This window comes from Etheostoma cragini, chromosome 3, assembly GCF_013103735.1.
Source record: "Etheostoma cragini isolate CJK2018 chromosome 3, CSU_Ecrag_1.0, whole genome shotgun sequence".
NCBI classification, from domain to species: Eukaryota; Metazoa; Chordata; class Actinopteri; order Perciformes; family Percidae; genus Etheostoma; species Etheostoma cragini.
Genome location: NC_048409.1, coordinates 25,731,128 through 25,753,826, shown reverse-complemented (window position 1 = coordinate 25,753,826; position 22,699 = coordinate 25,731,128). Strand labels below are relative to the sequence as shown.

Below are 22,699 nucleotides of genomic sequence, written 5' to 3'. Positions count from 1 at the left end.
ATCCATAAAATGCCATAATGATGCACAAGGCTTAAACAGTGCGGCCATCTACATCATCATACATCTGATATTAAATCCCTCCTTCTGGTCGGTAAAGGTAAACTTTGCTCATTCCAGAATACAAAAGACCCTGTCCAGCAGCTCCAATCCCCTTGCTTGTTGAATATTTAATTTTAGACAATGAATAATTTACCTTGGTACAACATAATGGTGGATTCCTTTGAAAAAAATGCTCCAACACCCATGACTGAAAGAGGGAAAAGACAAGTGGACTATTATTTATCTTCACTCTATAAACATACGTTTAATTTTACTACCAAGAAGCCTGCATTTATCTGGTCACTAGACTGTAGCTTTTTCTTGGAAACCTAATGACATTGCACAAAAATATATCCCCTTTGACACAGTCGGGGAGATTAAACTGAAATACTGAGCTCAAGGAAACAATGTTTAAATGATGTCTTGAGTTTAAGACAGGCTGAGCAGAGGACTGAACTGAAGGGTAATCAATCCTGCATATTTAACAGGGACCTACTGAGAGAGGGGGGCCAGGAAACAATCTTTAATATTGTCTTGTAATGAAATTACAGCCAATTAGATGCCAGTTAACAGAACTAAGATGGACTGGTTTTCTGTAAACTGGGTTATTTGAGGACAAACTGAGCTAACAATGCTAATGGGCATTATAAGTAATGCTGATTACAGTAAATACAAAAACATGTGGTGGGTCTGCAACAATTGACATGCGCCACCAAGAACTTTAAAAGTGAAATGTGTTAATTGCTGGTAAGTTCACTCATTGAAGATAAGATAAGAGATTTTTTTTCTTGAGGGAAATTCTTATACACCAGGTAATGCAAATTAGTAAAGAGTGCAAATATAAATGATAAAATAATAATAATAAGGTGCAGATCCAAATTATACATAATGCCAAAAAATGTAAATAGGTCAACAGTAAGGATCATGAATATAAACTGGTAATAATAAGGATCAGTCTTGGTAAGTTGCACAAAGATATGTATGAGAAGTGGCATATAGTTATGTATGTCCAATACCAAATCTAAAGTACAGGTAAATGTGTATGAATTTACCTGTACTTTAGCCGGATACAGTAAAAAGTACATTATTTAACAGACGTACACAGATGTAATCACTTGATGCTGGGACCTTTGGCATTGCCGACACATGCTTTCAACAACCAAGAAAAACTTGTTCTGATCAAGCTCTGATATGCTATTTCAGATCAGAGCTGAAATCAACATTTTTCTGTGTCTTTCCAGGGTGGAGAGGTCCACAGACCAGGTCATCAAGCCCGTCAATGTAGAGGCATTGTCCAAGTGGGTGGGGAAGATCCCAGCTGATGTCGTGAGGGACATGGCTGTCATCGCCCCCATGCTGTCTAGACTGGGCTACGACCCCCATGCCAACCCTCCCAACTATGGCCGGCCTGATCCCAAAGTCCTGGACAACACCATAAGGGTGAGTTTTTTGCCATGTGTGTTTTTAGCCCATTCACTACAAAAATTGGCATATAGCCTACGGTAGCTCGCCATCCACTCAAACGTCACATTACTACTCTTTTGCCGGCTCGAAAGCCCAAACAAGTGTGTGCAGCGTGCCTGTTGTTTTGTTCCCGGTCTAGCTAGGTTTGGTGTGGTTTTGTAGTTTTTCTAACTCTACTAGTTGTTACAACAGCATGTGAAAAAAACTACAAAGTTTGCTGGGCCAAAAAGAACGTTAATCTCGTAATAAAAGAATTGACGCCGTTAATAGCGTGTTTAACTGACAGCACTACTTTTAAAGTATAGTGTATTATTCAGTACTGTGCTCTTTACAAAGGGATTTTGATACAACACTAAATAGAAACAAAATCTAGTGTCTCTTTGTACCAAAGTACTAACAATATATACCGATGGGTTAAGAAGAGATGTGCTTGCAATGCACTGTTGGAAACAGGACAACTATCATTACAGATTATGTGTCTTTGTCTCAATTGAGCATTATCACAACTCAAGTTGCAAGTTTTTCTGAAATTTACATAGAATCCCACAGGAACAATGTCTCAGGAAAAAACTTAATATAAAGAGGCATTTTAAATGTTTTCTGTAGTAATAATCTTTCTGTAGTAATAATATCTTCCGTGGCTAAACCTGATGATGTCATAATGATGTCATCAGGGTTATCTCAGCTTGGGTTTGGAGACAACAAATATATTACAGAAAGCTAATATTCTAGTTACCAATTTTAATGCAATGCCATCCGTTCAGCTGATGCTTCTGTCCAGCGTGACTTACACAGTTTCCCTAAAGCATAGATTTGGTTTCCCCTGTCTTGCTAAAAGACGATTTGACAGGAGGCAGGAGGAGGATCCTGAGATTTAACCACCACCCTTATGATTAATGGCCAATCCGTTCTTACCATTGCATAAACTCTGTGCACGAGCTCAGTCTTCTTTGCTTTGGCAATGATGCCCTTGCCAGATGTCAAAGCCTTTTGCTATTTTTGGAGCAGAATATGTTTTATTAAATCTTTTTCCTCAAGCTGAACTATCAGGTGACATGCTCTGCAGCTCCTCTCTCTGGGTTGCCTCCTGTATGTCTGATCTAGAGGACACAATTCTGTTTTATTTTTATCTCTCAAGGTCTGTGGAGGCCGAGGTTTTAAGGTCTTCCTGGTGTATGATGCCTAATTACAATAAAAACACAAGACGACTTTATATTGCACAACATTGCTGGTGGCATCTACAATCTAGGAAAAGAGCATCTGTAGTTTCCATTAGTTTGAAATTCCCTGCTGTCATGAATTGATTGTACATTTTTAACCACTGCTGGCAGAGTGAAACAGTACTTAGTATTACAGTCATCGCTGAAATGAAAACAAGATTGACAAATGGGGAAATGTTTTAAGTCTCTTCGTGTTGTTTACAGTTGTAGTGGGAGTTTCATGGTTATACGGACTGAAGAATGTCTGTTCATTGACTGACTGTTTGCATGTTTTTCCAAGTTTGACCTCTCCCCTGTGTGACTGCTGTCCAAACATTTCTGGCTGATTTGTCAGACAAAGGCTGGAACTCTTTCCTGGCATCTGGATATTTTCCTAAAACACCTTGTCTGCACAGCCATAGTGCTTATTTTTGTCTACACCATAATAAAAATGATTCATACTTGGATACTTATATTTCCAAGAAAACCTGAGACATAAAATGCAAGTGTACCAGAGGGAACTGGGGGAAATCGTTTGTTGGCAATGTTAACATGCTGCTTAGTAAGTCTAGAAGGACAGCTGAAATATGCAGTGTAATAATTAGATACCATTATGTGAATTAATTAACACGCTGTGTGGCTAGTCGTCCAGCCTTATGAATTCCATGTCTTTTCTCGTGATAGCCTTCTGTCACTGTAAGATGGGCGGGTGGTGTCTATTGTTTGTGTTACCTGGTGTTTGGGTGCTGCTTTGTCAGCCTTTTTTCCACTCTCTGCCATGAGCTTTCTGTAATAAACCCGCAATACTCCGCTGGGTGACAAAGTTGAACCAATTTCTGAATCAAGAATATTAAGAAGCGGAATCAGAATCGTTAAAATCCAAATGATACACAACCCTAGCTATTATGCAGTCACACAAACACACACACACACACACACACACACACACACACACACACACACACACACACACACACACACACACACACACACACACACACACACACAGTATGATAGAGAGAGCAAAAGCTATTACACTGTCTCATCTGAATTGCATCAGTGTCATGCATGGTGTACAGTAAGTCGAAGTAACTAAATCCAGGTATCTCATCAGTGTTTGTGCCAGACATGTGTTTAGGGGTGTGTGTGTTTCTTTGTCACAAGGTCCAAGGTTTCAGCAAAACATTAACATTATTTCCTTCCGTTTGCCATTCCAGCAGGACGTATCTCACTGGCCACATAAAGCCGTGACTTGTACTGTGCATCAGCACAACGACAAAACCCCCCATTGCGGGAATCTGCACACTCAGTGAAACCTAAATATCCAAGGCTGTTAACTGTGAGGGGAGGGGGTGTAGGTGATTACGGGTATTAAACGGCTTTACTGTTTGTTTGTTTTTTATTCCTCCTTGGTGTATATATAAAGTTTTACAATAATTTGGATGCTGTGAGTTTGACTGTTTGTTGTCCCCAAAGTAAGGATTTTACTAGATTTCCAATATTGCTTGGTGGGTTCATCTTTAACCCAGTTTGGAGTTTCAGCCAATATACTTCCCTGAAACATTTGGATTGCTTTCCCATTTGTTTGAGGGGAACCTTAAAAGGGAGCGAAAATGCGAAGAAAGATTGCATTTGGTGCCATCTGTCATGTTGTCAAAATCGTTGTGACTCTAACGGAAAACATTTGGAATCTGTGATATGAAGGGAGAGGGAACTTCTTTTTTCCGTTTGGGTATTCATTGGAAAAATGTGTCTGACCACAAAGAAATGGAAACTACATACAAGGTGGCAGAGTGGCAAAATACCCCTTGCGCTTTATAAGATGTATTCAACTTTAAAGTGGAAGTACCTTATTCTCATGTGGCTGATGTAGCACAGTTTACTCTCCATACTCCCATTTTATGTGTGCCTTTTAGTTTAAAGTTAACAATGTCATAACGTCTCCTGAACATCATGACTCAATTATAGTATCTTTATCATCGTTGATATTCAATATGTTGATTAACTTTCATTGCAGCGTACTTTAGACTTGCGCAATTAATCAAATTTGAATTGTTATTACAATTTTTGATTCTAACGATCACAAAAGCTGAGGAATCCAGAAAAACGATTGTTTTGCACTTTACGTTTTGCAAAAAAAAATCTTATTTTGTCTTGTGTTATAAAAAAGTTCAAGCGTGAAAAATCTTAAGGGAAATGTCACAGTTCAGTTTTTTTTTGCAGTTTTTCTATTTTAAGTGCAATAAATACAACATCTATCAAAAAAATTAGGATTTTATCCAGCAGCCCTAGTCAGGGCTGGGCAATATGGAGAAAATCAAATATTCCGATATTTTTGACCAAATACCTTGATATCAATACCAAAACAATATTGTGGTGGTGACACTTTTATATTTACACAATGAGATTTTTGTTAAATAATCATCAGTAATGGGGATTTAATGACTAAACGGGTAAAGACAAATACTATAGAACAGCTAGAATAGTCTGATAAGTTAAGAAAATGACATCACTTTACTGAAACGCAGCCTTTAAAACCACGGTAAGACAGCACTTATGGCATGTTACGAAATTACGATATCCAAAATCTAAGACGATATCTAGTCTCATATGGATATATCGATATATTGCCAGGCTCTAGCCCTAGTGTATTTCTAAAAAGTTAATATTGTTGCATCCCATAAACAATGCATTCCAAGAATTGCATTGTTTTGTTATCAATTATGATAAACTTCTTTGATGCAATTTCTCACAAATTGGTGCATCTTCATATTTATTTCAGTTTATGACTCGTTAAAGTTTTCTTAATACCTGACAACAATCTCAGGGTTTAAATCACATTGACTTGGGAGAAATGTTGCTCACTCTGTCATTTTGAGGCACATAAAAACCTGATATTTGACATTAATGTTTTGTATAACTAAAATTGTTCTCACTAAAATTGCATCATTCAAAAGGAATTTCCTTCTTAAGTTAAGTCCTCCGTAGATTTGCTTAAGCGGTGACAAGGTTCAAACTTCCATAGACGTATCAGAGTAATTGGCTATACCATGAAGATGGGAAAATCTGTTATTAGTTTGCTGAAAGCCAGACATTTCATGAATAATTGTCAAATCCAGAATCACATGAGAAGTATATCCATTTCATAATTATAAAAAAAAATGTAAGATTAGTTTTTTGGGCATTTTAGGCCTTTATTTAAAAGGACAGATAAAGACATGAAAGGGGAGAGAGAGGAGGAATGACATGCAGCAAAGGGCCGCAGCCTGGAGTCGAACCCCAGCCTGCTGCGTCGAGGAGTAAACCTCTATATATGGGCAGCTGCTCTACCAACTGAGCTATCTGGGCGCCCCCGTTTCATCTTTATACATCCAGTGCAGAAATGAGTCATGGGCATGTTTAGCCTAGCTTAGCTCCAAGACTGGAATCAGGGGGGAAATGCTTGCCAAACCCTGTCAAAAACATATTTTTCTAGACCTCCAAAGCTGTCTTGCTAGAAGGCTTGGCACCAGTAAGTGCAACTGTGCTGTGTTTACAGAAAAGTAATTGACCAGGCCAGATGCATAAGCAATGTGTCTGTTATTTCCCACACATAATCTCATATTTCAAAAACGGAACATGCTATGAGAATGTGCACATGTCAAGCGAAAGACATACACATTGCAACAAATGCAACAATAATTTGTGACATTGTACGCAGTGTCACAAATGAATGATTGAGTTCAAAACTGAACCATGTGAACACACACCTTTGAAAAATGTGTATGCATATTTGTCTTTGTGTATAGTGTAGACATAAATGTATTTGGGGATCTACATAGAGCCTCATGCATCTGGCCCCATGACTTCTGAGATTGTAGAGACATAGTGATTAACTGTTGTTGATAAATAGCTCTATTGTGTTGATGTCAACTGCTCCTAAAACCATGTGTCATGTAAGATGAGGGCAAAATATTTCTCCCAAATTTGGACTCTTACTTTAAAGGTAAGCCTGCATACTGTATGTAACCAATCATCTCTCATGGCTGCCATATGTCAGTGTGCTGGTCAGATATCAAGTCTCATGCTGTTCCATCTGTGTTAACACCATGTTGTGCATGTTAATGCTTTCCAAATGTGCCTGTGGTCCTGTTTACATTTGGATGCAGTAAATATCTGTGTCTGTGTGTTGTAGTTCTTCCTCTGCCTCTGCTCTCTGAAATACTCAACACTCTCCTCACAATAAACCTAAGTATCTTGATGACAACATGGTGCGTGCTCAAGCTCATTTGCTCAGATTTATGCTGTGTACATCTGCAGGTTATTAGATTCCCCTGCATCAAACCCAGCTTCAGGGTTTGTATTATGGTTTGCTTCCCCTACCCCTCCCCCCTCCTGGGCTGGAGTTCCTGCATACAGGGGTTTTCCTACCAGCCAGGACCAATGGTGCTTACACACTGCAAGTACCAGCTCTGCTCAGCTTGGCTCAGCTTGGCTCGGCTCGGCTGCGGTGCCCCATCCTCCTTTTTCCATTGCAGATTAAGTTCTGCCGTAGCTGGTCGTTATAGCGCCGCCGCAGGAATCTGCCGTGACCCAACGCTACACACACTCACACACAGAATGTTGAAGGTGTGTTGTTTTTGATTCATGGCATGTGGCTTTAAAAAGGAAACGCAGCTGGCTAAACTATGTAAAAATGGCGGGTTTGTTGCTATGATGCAACAAATAGATAAGTGATTAGTGGCGATTCTCTTCAACCAATCAGTAGTCTGTAGGTTTTCACGTCACCTTTTGGTATCGCCTCAGCTTGCTGGGGACCTCGATGAAGGTGATACCAGGAACTTTTTTCATAACGAAAAAACAAAAAAGGTGAGTAGAGTCAACGCGAGTAGAGCATGTACCATGTAATGGTAAACTGCAGAAAGTGAACAGAAAGTTTCTCCTGGGGCCCTGTGGTCAGTTTGATTATACATACTTCAGAATGCTTAAGGACAACGTTACCAGAGCTTTCATCAAGCATTTCTCTGTTAGCTTTTTGGGGTCATTTATCTCTAGGCCGGGATCGAACCATAGTTTTTAGTACAGGCCGAAGTGCAGAAGTTTGCACATAATGCTTTGTTCAGATATTTCTGTAGTTAAAGCTTCTTTAATTGTTTGTTTTTTTTGGTCTGTTTTGTTATGGCCATTTGGCAGTAGCAGAACAAGCTGAGAACACAGCAGCGACATGTTGTTATCAGATTGTTATGGTGAACGTGTTGGCAAACCTATTTACATGTCCAGCAGACGTGGCGCAACATTAGCGTTCACATGGAGCAGTTATTCTGGCCACCTCATATATCTAATAGCAATGTACACTCTCCTTTAAGCTTTGTTATGGTCATCAACCCTTGGAAAGTAGTGTTTTAAGGTAAATTTGCCAATTTTTCAGATGGCTCTGTGTCAATGCAGTGTGAGCAGTGCATGCAAATGAATGGCGCCTGGTTTCCGTCCATGCAGCCAGCGCCCACAGCATTGTCGTCATCCAATTTCCCTTTAAATCTCGTTTATCAGATTTTCTCTGTTGCAAACAGCAGCCTGCTGCTGGAACGAGATTGGGAGCAGATGGCTGGAAAACTGAAGATTCATCTAGTGTAAAAAGTTGTGTTGAGATGTAGTTCTCTGGACTGGTCACTACGTGCCACCTCTTTCACATTACACATACTCATTGATCCATATCAGTGTGTGTGTGTATATATATATATATAAATGAGGGAGTTGCTAGACTCTTTTTTTAACACAGCCAGCCACATGCACAGATATTGTGTAACAGTATGCATACACACGGTAACCCTCTTTCCCTCACAAAAAAGTTTAATTCATGATATTTTAATTCTACTTCTCTAAATTATTACAGAGCAAAGTATTATTTAGAATGATTGTTTCTACTTAGAATGTTACTAAATTCAAGACCTCCCTCCATTAGTATGGAAGCAACATATTCTGTTATGCATTGCATAAGACATCTGGCAACCAGCCCTAAACTAGACCACTGTATGATGAAGCCGCATGTGGAAATGCTCTCTCTGCTGTCTTGAATTTTCACCCATCCCCATCCAAATATTTACCATCTGTCTCATCTCCTCTTCATCTGAGATATACAGAATATGCAGCCTGGGTCTAGCTGCTCAGTGGAGAAATAGTTTGGAAGCAGCCATTGAACATAATGTTTGTACTGTGCAGACAGAGAGATGTGGTTGATTAAGGAAGCTTGACCTGTTGAGAGCAGCCTAATCTCGATGATGCTTTGTTTTTGTCTTAACTGTGAGTAAAGACATGTTGTGAAGGTAATCCTTCTAAGCACTAGCGGCCCAGTGGTCAAACCAGTTAACAGAGTCAATGCACATCTTTGTAAATCCTCTGTGTTAATATTGATTCAACCCAGAAAGGTTCCAGGGATTCATTTACAGACGAAGGTAGAAAAGAGGTGTGGACCCTGTCAGAGAAAAAAGATTTTTGTTCATTTTAGTTTCCTAGCCTTGTAATCTTGCTGCAAATAAAGGCTATTGGTATCTATCTATGGTCAAGGAGAAGAGTCTTTAGTAACTGTAATACAGTGATATAGTCTCTGGTCTTGGGTTGGGTTCAGCTCTAAAATATTCCAGGACAAGTCGGGTTGAGCAGGGTCATCTACTAGATGCAGCTACCGGCCTTAGTTGACTGTCAGATAGAGTAGAACTATATAACAGAATTGGAGCTAAGAAAATGATAAAAGAACAAATTGAATGTATTTTCCACTAATGACAACACCTGGACTTTTGCTCTTTTGTAGAGGCTTTATCTCAGAATACTAATCAGTAAAGGTTTCTCCAGCTTGCTGTAAATGAGGCTTGCTGGGCCTGGCTCCTGAAGCCACAATCAATAGCTTTTAAGTGGCTTTGCAGTTGTTCTGATCCCTCGTGAGAAATGGATATTGGAATCAATAAGTTCTCAGTTTCTCCACAGTAACAATAATGAGTTGGTGGAGGGATGAGAAATGAATGTCTGTAGACTTCCTTGTCCAGTTTGTTGTGTGTTGGGTCTATGGTTGGACCATTTCCTTGATATTGATGCAAGGACAGTTGCAATTGTCAGTTCGCAGCCATCCAGCTATTTTGCTCATAGACCTCAATAGAGACTAATATTCATGAAACCATTGGCCTGGAAATAAAAGACTGGCTAAAAGATTAATTGAGTACCTCACATGAAATGTTAATTAATCCACGTCTTATTCCCTAAATTTAGCTCAAGATATCTTAGTCAAGACTTTCTTTCTTGATTGTGTTTTTAGGATCTTGCTGAACGCACCATGGCCCTATCATACCATCAGTCACTCATGGCTGTGGACAAAAAGTTCTTCTGTAGCTGCTTAAGGCCTCAGTATGCTTAATCCAATTGCTTTTTGGATCATACAGTGTTTGAAACCTGATGGAACAAGGATAACTGACAATATTTGTAACTTTTAGCAATGGGCCGGTAGTTGAGGTTTTAAAGTGAGTCAGGGTGTGAACTTCTCTAACAATGACCCTTTCTTCTCACAGCTATTTCCATCACGTTTTGCATGTGCAACACCATAAATGGTGAGATGCTGTTGGAAAGGTTGCACTGTTTCCCCATGTGTACGAGTCATTGTGTCAAGACTACAAAGGAATACTAAATACATCTTTAAATGCATAGGAAAAAATGTTGCAAGAACACTCGCCCAGTCTCCTAAAGAGTTTCACTGTGCAGTTCAGATAGAAGCATTTTGTTTGAGGTAACAATATACCTGGAAACCTTCCAGAGAGGGTGGAAGTAAACTGCTGTGCAGCTGAAACGTAGCTCGACACTGGCAGCTTTTTAAACGCACTGGGCTGTCACCACACTTAACCCTCGGGACTGGGGCTTAGTCACAGGGAGCTCCAGCCATAATACGGAGGCTGAACCACTGCAGGGTTTAGGTTGGCACTTCCACAGTGGACTGACCTGCTGCTTGTACCAGCATGCACCTTGGCTGACCCAATTGTGCTGGTTCCCCCCTGACTGGGCTCTGCTGAGACATGCTGTGAAAGGTTTTCAGGGTTTCTGCTCACAAAAGAGTTGTCTCAGGGGCTGTCACTATCACTAATTTTAATTGACATTTAATTGTTAGACAGATAATTTAGGTGTTCATCGAAATGATGTGAGCGTTAGCAAAATAGTGTCAATTATCCTCAAATAGTTTGCTGAAACAGTGTCTCCCCCTGTCTCTGCTTCACAGTTAGATTTTAAACATTATTTAAATGTAATTAACATTACAATACGCCAAGAATGCATCTGAGCACACCTCCCTGTAAGACCAGCACTCCCATGGGCGCAAAGATGGGTGCAGGTGCATTTGCTATTTCAACGACATGGGCTTTGGACGTAAAGTTGACGACAGCGTCGGTCTTAAACTAGCAAAGACACCTGTTCCTTACTTTGGCAGGATAGGGTCCTTATACTTCTGTGGTTAGGTGAGGGGTTGAAGCCTTCTCTGTGGCTGCAACTGCCAAAAAATGGCACGTTTTCTTGTTGCTTATCAATTTTTTATTTACTAATCATATAATCAAAAAAATAATTAGGGCTGACACCTTCTGGTCAGTTGGTTGATATGCTCTTGTCCAACCAAATTTGTCAATTGTCGGCTTTCATCAGGCCGTGTGTCCACCAATGCGTTTTTTCCCAGATGAAAATGCCAAGCTGGGAGTGCTTAAGAGCGATTTGGAGGCCTAACATTGTTTCAGCTGAGGCGCTGTGGTTGCGTCTAGTAAGCTAGTAGTTAAGCTAGTAGCTAAGATACAAACTATGTGCTGAAGTAACAATGTCAGCACAAGGTAGAATACTTACTCTGGCTCTTACTCTGGATAAAGAGGCTGAAACCTTAGTAAGAGAGGACACACCCGCCGGTCTATGTGGCAAGAAGTATTCAATTATCTTCCGTTGCCGTTTCTGTTCAGAACTTATACATGTATGTATGGTGGTATTTGTCCCGTCCCCCCTCCGTTGTAATTGGACGGCTGGGTAAAAAGCGGCATTTCTGTGAGTCAGCTGATAGGGGACCGAGCCCTGCAGAGGTCCCTTTGATCGTGTTGAGCAGTGTTTCATCTGGTTTTATCTGATGCAATAGAAGACGCTGTACATCTTCCACCATATGACTATTCCTCCTTTCATGAGCATTCAACAGATCCCTCAGAGGTAATACACTTTGAGTTCAAAGTCTGCTGGATGCTTTACGTTACTGCAGGGATGCCATCATGCAGACGTGAAGTCTGGCGTTTGTCAGGGGCAGCCCTTCATCAGACAGATTGATCTAGATTTCCAAAGCAGACAGCTTAGTCTCTTCTTTACATTTCCTAATCATACACCATGTGGATTTTTTTTATCCCAAGTGTGTGACCTAGTGCTCTACCAGAGGGCATTTTGCTCCAGTTTGCCCTTGCGTGTTCTCCTGTTTTCTTGTCTGAGCAGAAGGGTTAAACAGGCTTGGAGCAGTTTGGCCCGGAGCCTCTACGCTGAGGAGGAAAGCTGCAAAATGGCACCCAAGAGGAAATCAGAAACATGCGCTCGCCTCTCTGTCTCTGGTGTTTGAAATAATTTCCGATTACGTTCAATTTCTGGCACTGCATCGACTTCAGGCAGACACGCAAGCATGCATGAAGGCACGCAGGGGGATTAGGAATGAGTTTTGTGTTTTGATTAAGTTTTAATCTCTGGAGCCCAGGAGGGGAACACAGGACTTTTGACCCACTCCAGCCCACATTTAAGAGTTTTATTGATTAACTGAATATATCAAACTCGACACTTGGTACGTTTTGTCTAGTGACTCTATTTTTGAAAACCATTATTGATTAAAAGGATAAAAGTGAAACAGTTAAAACTGTATTTCATTAGTTTAATAGGTTGGTGCCCTTGTGTTCTGCCTACATTTTCTGTTTGCCTGTTGTTGTCTGTGACGTTGGGGATGTTTTGAATGCAGAAGAGGTTAGTGGTGACAGAGATGGGAAGTCAAAGCAACAGCAGCACTGTCAACGCATTGGCAAACCACAAAACACAACATGCAAAACACACAATGTGTTAAGAAAGGACGATTGCTATAGGGAACTGACAAAAAGATAACACTTACAATGTGTTATTGCAGTGGCAAAAGACAATTGAAAGATTTTGAGTAAAATGATTAAATTATGTGCTGGGGCACATAATGTAAAAAGTTAGTTTGGAAGTCCTGAATTAGCAATCTGTGTCATCGCTACCCCCTGATGTAATGTGGTAACCAAACAACACTGCTGCTGCCTCCACCTGGTTCATGTCTTTGTCTTTTAAATCCCTCTCATATTCAGCTTCTAATCATCATCACACTGTTGTTGCTTGTAGTCTAGCCTAGCGTTGCCAGACCTTCCTCCACAGCGCTGCTAAGGAGGGTCTGGCTAGTCCAAACAACATTCCGGGATGGGAGACAAACGTGCTCTGGTTTATTGCTACTTCTTTAAATAATTCGCCTCGGAACACACCGAAGCAACGCCAACTTGAGCATATGTTCTGTGTGTGAAGTAATACGTCTCCATAATAGCAGGCGCCGCTCATCTGTATTGTCATCCAAAAAATGAACACCAAACATCAAACATCTCTCAGGACCTAGTAAACACAGGGCATGCTGTCATTCATTGTTTTCATCAGAGTGCGTTGGATCGTTGTTGTCATTACTCGCTGAACGGAAGAAAGTATAATGGCTAGTAATAAGATTCTGGTGTGGTCAGCTTCGGTTTTCTCGTGCACTGATTCCCTAGTCAAGGGCGAGCACTCCACCAATCAGTTTGGTCATTGACTGATACCAACTGACGACGGCACGGAACACAGCAAACAGACTCGAGTCACCGACCTCGCCAGACTGTCCGACGGCCAAGAGTCGTGTTGGTGTGTCTTCAAGGTTGCTATTCATGCAACAGAAAACTCAGATTGGACAGATAGTCTAGCTAGCTGTCTGGATTCACCCTGCAGAGATATGAGGACCAGTTAACCATAGTCCTCAGAAATCCACCAGAATTTAAAATGGCAACAGAAAGAAAGCGGAAGGTGACGGACATCCAGCTGAAAACAAGGGACATCTGGCAGAACCTGAACAATCCCAATAATTAAATGCTGTCGATACAAACTGCTCATTGCCCAACCTTTCCTCAACATTCTTCATTATCTCTAGCCGACAGAATGCCCTTGTGCTACACTGTTGTTTTCATTCAACATAAAGGAGGTGACCTGATGTGTGTATTGTGTGTATATGTAAGTATTGGAAAATAAGACACATTAGTAATAATCGTCTGGATCTGCCTGTAGTCCATTTATGTGTAGACTGCGTGGCTGAGGAGAGAGTTTCTTTTCCTGGAACATACACAGCAAGAAATTTCCCTCCATGCACAGTCGACACCCTGGTATTACTACTCTCCTCCCTCCCATCCATCCCTTACTCTGCTCGGTCTCTTTTCACCTCTCTGTCTGGTCCAATGTGAGCCCCCAGGGGGGAGGCTATATGACACCAGAAGCAGAGCATGAAATTCCTGGCATTCATCCAGCTGCCCCCACCTCTTTAAAATGTTCACTTTGCATGACGCGGCGTCACAACAGAATGCCCCGAGTCAGACACACTGAGATGGATTTCATCTATCGAGTCAGCTATAAGAGTCCAATCAGCTTAGATTATAAGCAGTGATAGTTATTCGTTTGTACATGCAGAATGATGCCTTTATATTCATTAGGTGATATGTTAAATAATTAATCCAAGTGAACAAATGATTCAGTCAATCTTCACTATGGTTATCCAGATGATGAATTCATGAAGATACAATCAATTTGTGGAGCTCTAAACCTCTAAACCTGGTCCTTTGTTTTTCCAGGTCTTTAAAGGTGAATTTCAGCTACCAGATTTCCTAAAAGAACAATCACAGGTACAGTAAAATTTCTGCCTGTTGTTGAGCTTTTTCTTTTATTTCTATTTTCAAATTCAGCCCTTTTTTAGTGTCTGATTTGAGTTAAACCATCTGCAACTCAGTGAAAGATCTCGTTATAGATTTTCATCTGCTCACATTTACTCATCCCTTGTTTTGGACTTTAGTTTCTTGCCATATAATGCAGCCTGTTGTCATTTTCTGGTCTCCGCTTCATGATTGTATTCATATGTTTGGCCTGTAGTGGTTCTTTTATTTGTTAGGCCCTTTGTGTTGCCTTGTTGTTTCTCAGTTTAAGAGCCTGATGTTGCCTAAAGAGCACTTCTGCCCTCCTCTGGTAGTCAGATGAATCTGCATTTATTTTCTCCATGTTTTTGGAACACACCACAGAAGAGATCTGCTTTTCATTTGCTAATATTGCCTCATTATCAAGACACTCAGACCCTTTGTTCATTGAATATGGGAGAACGAAAATAAACACGTTTAAGTCAGTGAGTCCGCTGACTGTGGTCGTCTTCTTGGTGGTTCAAGTTGCATATCCTGCTGTTTCCTTACTTTGTTACAGAGCTGCCCGTCGTCCTGAGTGCACACACTGTAAACTCTGTCTGTGTGTTTTCTCCATGCAGATTCAGAAGTCTGCAGAGAGACCCAACCCCAGTTAGGAGCAGCAGGAGTGCCAGCACCACAACACACAGGTACAGCTAGACATGACCAATACTGTACTTTGGGCTCCACTTGATGAATTTAGATTAGGCTAGTGGTGACAGAGAGGGGACGTCAAAGTGCTGCTGCAACCAACTATTATTTTCTGTATTGATTAGTCTGTTAATTATTTTTCTGATTAATCAATTCATATATAGTAGGGCTAGGCAATATATCGATGTTATATCAATATCGTGGTATGAGACTAGATTTTTTTGATATTGCAATATGACATGGGAGTGTTTGTAAGTGCTTGTGTGTCTAAAATGATACATTGTCATGTCTCGGAACAGGAACAGAGGTGCAGTGGAACAGAAAAACATCAACACCGTCTCACCCATCTCACCATCTGTGTTGGGCCTCGGCACTTTTCAAAGGTCCTATGACCTTGCAGGACCTTTCTCCTCACCAGAGTCAGCTACCCTTGGCCTTCAATGTTGTACTGTACAAAAAATGATACTAATACTTTTCACAACCACAGAATGTCTGCTGATTGTTAATTTTCCGTGTCACATCACGCTCATCGATTTTTTTTTTAGTTTAGAACAGATTTCTGGCTATTTAGAAAACAACTCTGTGATTCTGTTGTAAGAAACTGCAGTGAATTGAAATTGCAAGAAGCATTTATGAATGGAAAATTAGCTTTTGGAAGATGCAATACCTATTTTAATGTTACTTTTTTCATGCCTTTGTATTGTGCAATGTCATGGGTACTGATCAGTATCAACCGTGATAAACATTTTTTTTTTTAAACCTGTTGTCAGTCTGGTTTTATTTGGTTGAATGATGACATTAGTCCTTCTGTAAAAACAAAAATGTAGAAAAAGATAATAGAGAGGAGAGCAAAATCAAATTTTAAGCAAGTGATGATTGCAGTTCATGATCCTTAACAATGGTAAACATTTGGATGTAAAGGTAGCAACAGTTCTAAGTTTACAGTAAGTCAAAGGTTTCTACAGAATTTGAATAATTAAAAAGAATTTGATACACTATCAAAGGAATTTGGTACACTATCAAATCAATTACATCTTAAATGAACCAAGAGTCCTGCTGTGTTGTAAAGACTCAGAATCAGCTTTATATCCCAGGTATGAGGACACATACGAGGGATTTTGCTTTGTATTATACATTGCTCACAATGTGCTTACACATACAAAACAAACAATATATAAACACTATAAACAGAAACAATATAGACAAGTTGAGGTCATAGTGCGATGAGGAGTGCAAAGAATGCAGGAGTAAATTATTTTTATGATAAATTCTTTTAATTATGGAGCATAGTCAAAGGATGCTGGAGTAAGTACATAACATGTTATATATAAATATTATAGTACAATATGAAAGTAACAGAATGAACAGGTCTGACATAGAGAATTATGAATAAATCAAAAGTGGAACCAGTAAACCGGTGCTGATTAGAGACAGTGTTGCTGTGTTATTGCACGGGAATTGAACCCGACACTGTGGGTCAGAAGTCAGGTGTTCATCAGAGTGATGGCTTGTGGGTAGAAACTGTTCCTGAGTCTGTTGGTTTTGGCGTAGAGTGCTCTGTAGCGCCTACCAGAGGGGAGAAGCTGGAACAGATGAGTGGGTTGACACGGGGTGACACGAACTCAAGAAAGTTCTCAGACCTTCAGATATAATCGGCTACGGCAATCATGATTCAGCTTTTCAATATCGTTTACAGTTTTTGTCTCATCAATTTTTAAGTTTAGTGCTTCATTCTTCTGTTGTGGACAGCAGGGTAGCTCAGAGGTTAGCTCTGGTCCCACTAGCACCAGCAACTAGGCACTGGAGACTGTCACCCTTGGTGGAGTTTGCATGTTCTTCCAGACTTTGACTTTGACATACTATACTATGACTTTTTATCACTTTTTTTGAATACCATACTACAGTATGACATTTTTCAATAAACTATCCTATTTTTGACATACTACACCATAACTTTTTTTCAACACACTCTATACTATGATTTGTATCACTTTTTGGATATTCTATTAATTTTTATAGCTTTTTTCGAAAAAAAGTCATAGTATAGAATGGTAAAAAAAAAAGTCATAGTATGTATGTAGAAAAAGTGATGACACACTATAATTTGACTTTTTTTCAAGATGCCATACTATGACTTTTTAATGTGGCTTTTCAACATACTCTGCTATGACTGTATACTGATTGGTGGCAGGGTGGCTTAGTGGTTAACAACGCTCAAACTGAGGTAAAGTAGGTAGCTGCAGTCTCGGACGCGGGTTCGGTTTCCAGGTTGTGCTAGCAACGCTAGTGTAGAGTTTGCATCTTCTTCCTGACTTTATGTGCCATACTATACTATGACTTTTTTTGACATACTATACTATGACTTTTGTTTATATACTGTACTATGATTTTTTTAAACATTCTATACTGACTGTTTGAGCACTTGTTTTGATATACTACAGTATATATATATATATATATATATATATATATATATATATATATATTTTTTATCACTTTTTTGGAACTACCATACTTTGGCAATTTCAGGATTCTATGCTGTCACTGTTTTCAACATGTGTACTTAGAGCGAGAGTGGCTCAGTATTTAGCACTGCACCAACACTGAAGCATTGCAGACTCTGATCCAGGTTCAGTTCCCAGTCTAGGCTGACCCTTTTCTGTGGAGTTGGCATGTTCTTCCAGGCATTCTTTGAAATACTATACTGTAGTTTTTCAACATACTATGACTATTTTTGACATACTATACAATAACTTTTTTTGACATATTCGTCCATGACTTTTTTATCACTTTTGTTTTATCTTCTGTGACTGTTTTCAGCATTCTGAGTTGGGGGCAGAGTGGCTTAGAGGTAATACTGCTCCAAGCAGCAGGTACAGTATAAAATGTGATTCAGCCTGGCCATTTTTGTGTAGTATTTTCTTCCAGACTTTCTCTGCCATACTATATCATGACTTTCTTTGACGTACTGTACTGATTTCTTTTGAATAAAAAATTCGCAAAAAGTGAGTGCAAAAAGTCATGGTATGGTGTTACATTAAGTGCTAAAAAAATCGTAGTATTCTATTTCAGAAATATTCACAGTAATAAAGTATAAAGAAAAGGTCATAGTATCGTGTTGAAGCCATTACACTGATTTTAGTTTTCTCCTTTTTACATGCATGTGATTTATAATTATACCGATACATATAGTTTGAAAATGCTGATTACAATTAATGTCGATTATGTTGATGTAATGTTAACGGTGATGATGATGATGATGACGTCAGGGGGTGTTAACTCTATATTTAGACCTCACCTGAGCCAGGTGTGTGTGTGTGTGTGTGTGACTAGAGAGCGGAAGGAAAAATTAATTTTGTTAGACAAGCGTTTATTTCTTTGTTTAAGACAAGTTTATTTATGTTTCTGTTGCAGTTATAGAATAAAGAAACGTATTATTGTGACACTACGAACGAATGTGCGTTGTTTTACTGGCCGCTCCTACATATAGCGTGTGGAAAAAAAGTGCTAAAACAGTCATAGTAAATATGTTGAAAAAAGTTATACTATAGAATGTTAAAAAACTCATAGTACATTTGATCATAGTATAGTTCACAGTAAAAAGTAATACAAAAGTCGTATTATAGTAAGTCAAAAAAGTCATGGTATGGTATATCCAAAAACATCATTGTGTGGTATCGTGAAAAAGGTCATGGTATGGTATGTTGAAATAATTTGGAAAAAGGTTATAGTACAGTAGAAAAAAAGAGTCCTCCTATAGTATGCCAGAGAAAGTCTGGAAGAATGTGCAAACTCCACACACAAAGCCTGCCCAGCCCGGGAAGTTGTTACTTGCTGGTGCAGTGCTAACCACTTCTCCACCAAACAAAGCATGTTGAAAACAGTCACACTATTTTTTAAATACTTTCCTACGAATTTGTATCTTTTTTTTAAACATTCTATGATTCTTTTAGCACTTTTTGACATGCTATACCATGACTTTTTTTTAATAATTTGTTTTTTTACATGCTATACTGTGACTTTTTAAGCACTTTTTTGACATACTATGCTATGACTATTTTTTCATTTACTATACTGGGATTTTTTTTACTTTTTTCAATATACCATACTAAGACTTTTTGATCACTTTTTAAAATACCAAACTTAAGTAAACTCTTTAGCACTCTCTTCAACATGCTATACTATGACTTTTTTCGTCACACTATACTATGACTTTTATTTATTTTTTGATATACTGTACTATGACTTTTTCCACATACTATAATATGGCTATTTTTTGTTGTACTGTGATTTTATTTTGTTTTTTTAGTTTTTTCCACACAACATACAATGACTTTTTGATCACTAACTATAACTTTTTTAACTTTTATAACAACTTTTTTAATATAATGTACCATGATTATTATTATTTTTTTCAGTATGTTTTTTTTGTTACTTTTTTAGACATCCTATACTATGACTTTCTTGGATAGACTGTACTATGATTTTTAACATTCTATACTCTGACTTCTTAAACACTTTTTTCGTCACACTATCCTATGACTTTTTTATCACCAGTCTCAACATGCTATACTATGACTTTTTGGATACACTGCACTAAGATTTTTTAACATTTTATACTTTGACTCCTTTAGCACTTTTCTGACATAGTATACTATGACTTTTTTGTCATTTCTTTTGACATACTTTACTATGACTTTTTTCATCACTTTACTATGACTTTTGAATTACTACATTGACATGCTAAACTTACGCACTTTCTTCAACATACTTTTTCATCACTATTTTTGAAATGCTGTACTATGACTTTTTATTGCTGTTGTTGACAGACTTTTGCGTACAAAGACCTTTTATTTCATTATATTGTACTATCATTCTTTTTCCACATACAATACTATGACTTTTTTGTCACTTTTTTCCACATACTATACTATGACTTTTTTATCACTTTTTTTCCACATACTACACTATGACTATTTTTGTCACTTTTTTCCACATACAATACTATGACTTTTTTTTATCACTTTTTTCCACATACTATACTATGAATTTGTCATCACTTTTTTCCACATACTAAACTATAACTTTTTTTTATCACTTTTTTCCACATACAATACTATGACTTTTTTTGTCACACTATTCTATGACTTTTTTATCACTATTCTCGACATGCTATACTATGACTTTTTCGATATACTGTAATCTGATTTTTTTACATTTTATACTTTGACTTCTTCAGCACTTTTCTGACATAGTATACTATGACTATTTTATCACTATTTTTGAAATGCTATACTATTACTTTTTATTGCTGTTGTTGACAGACAACAAAGCCTACAAAGACCTTTTTTTTCAATATATTGTACTATGATTTTTTTTAACATAATATACTAAGACTTTTTTATCACTTTATTCCATATACTATACTATGACTTTCTGTCACTTTTTTCCACGTACAATGCTATGACTTTTTATCACTTTTTTTAACACAGTATACTACGACTTTTTTGTCACTTTTTTTCCACATAGTACACTATGAGTTTTTTGTCACTTTTTTCACATACTATACTATGACTTTTTTATCACCAGTCTCAACATGCTATACTATGACCTTTTGGATATACTGTACTATGATTTTTTAACATTTTATACTTTGACTTCTTTAGCACTTTTCTAACATAGTATACTATGACTTTTTTCATCACTATACTATTACTTTTTAAATACTACATTGACATGCTAAACTTACGCACTTTCTTGAACATACTTTACTATTTTTTATCACTTTTTTTGAAATGCTATACTAAGACTTTTAATTGCTGTTGTTGACAGACTTTTGCCTACAAAGACCTATTTTTTCAATATATTGTACAATGATTTTTTTTAACATACTATACTATGACTTTTTTATCACTGTTTTCCACATACTATACTATGACTTTTGTTAATTTTTTTCCACATACTATACTATGACTTTTTTATCACTTTTTTTCACATAGTATACTATGACTTTTTTTTAATCACTTTTTCCACATAGTATACTATGACTTTTTTTTACCACTTTTTTCCACATACCATACTATGACTTTTTTATCACTTTTTTCCACATAGCATACCATGACCTTTTTAATCACTTTTTTCCACATATTATACTATGACTTTTTCTGTCACACTATCCTATGCCTTTTCATCACTATTCTCGACATGCTATACTATGACTTTTTGGATATACTGTAATATGATTTTTTAACATTTTATACTTTGACTTCTTTAGCACTTTTCTGACATAGTATACTATGACTATTTTGTCATTTCTTTCGACATACTTTACTATGACTTTTTCCATCACCATACTATGACTTTTTCATTACTATTTTGACATGGTAAACTTAAGCACTTTCTTCAACATATACATTGTACTATGATTTTTATTTTAACATACTGTACGATGACTTTTTTGTCACATTATGACTTTTTAACTACTTTTTGAGACATACTATACTTTCTTTGGATATAGTGTACAACGAATTTTTAACATTCTATACTTTGACTTCTTTAGCACTTTTTTGACATAGTATACTATGACTTTATTATCACTGCTTTTGACATTCTAAACTATGACCTTTTTAGCACTTTTTTCAAAATTCTATCCTATGACTTTTTTCGTCACACTATCCTATGACTTTTTTATCACCAGTCTCAACATGCTATACTATGACTTTTTGGATACACTGTACTAAGATTTTTAACCATTTTATACTTCGACTTCCTTAGCACTTTTCTGACATAGTATACTATGACTATTTTGTCATTTCTTTTGACATACTTTACTATGACTTTTTTTATCACCATACTATGACTTTTGAATTACTATGTTGACATGCTAAACTTACGCACTTTCTTCAACATACTTTACTATTTTTGAAATGCTATACTATGACTTTTTATTGATGTTGTTGACAAACTTTTGCCTACAAATACCGTTTTTTTTTTTCAATTGTACTATGATTTGTTTTTTAACACACTATACTATGACTTTTTTATCACTTTTTCCACATAGTATACTATGACTTTTTTGTCACTTTTTCCACATAGTATACTATGACTTTTTTTTCCCCAGTCTCGACATGCTATACTATGCCTTTTGGATATACTGTACTACGATTTTTTTAAATTTTACCATACAAACTATACTATGACTTCTTTAGCACTTTTTTTGACATAGTATACCATGATTTGTTTGTCACTTTTTTTGATGTACAGTACTTTACTATGACTTTTAATCACTATTTATGACACACTAAACTATGCTTTTTAGGGCACTATTTTCAACATCAAAACATCTTCTGAGTAGCATCAAAGGTTAAAGGA

At 37.7% G+C, this 22,699-nt stretch overlaps 1 protein-coding gene across 3 annotated transcripts in view; it reads left to right on the top strand.

The window, feature by feature from the left end:
- The window catches only part of tpst1 (tyrosylprotein sulfotransferase 1), a 43,630-nt gene extending 27,548 nt beyond the window's left edge, over window positions 1-16,082 (top strand). For 2 of the 3 annotated variants that reach the window (XM_034867439.1, XM_034867440.1), the window contains 4 exons: window positions 1,281-1,479; window positions 14,582-14,632; window positions 15,259-15,327; window positions 15,628-16,082. In XM_034867439.1, coding sequence (XP_034723330.1) covers window positions 1,281-1,479; window positions 14,582-14,632; window positions 15,259-15,294 — 286 coding nt within the window. In that variant the 3' untranslated portion in view covers window positions 15,295-15,327; window positions 15,628-16,082. The remainder of the gene's footprint in view (window positions 1-1,280; window positions 1,480-14,581; window positions 14,633-15,258; window positions 15,328-15,627) is intronic. The other variant, XM_034867441.1, reaches the window with a different exon arrangement.
- Window positions 16,083-22,699: the final 6,617 nt, after the last annotated feature.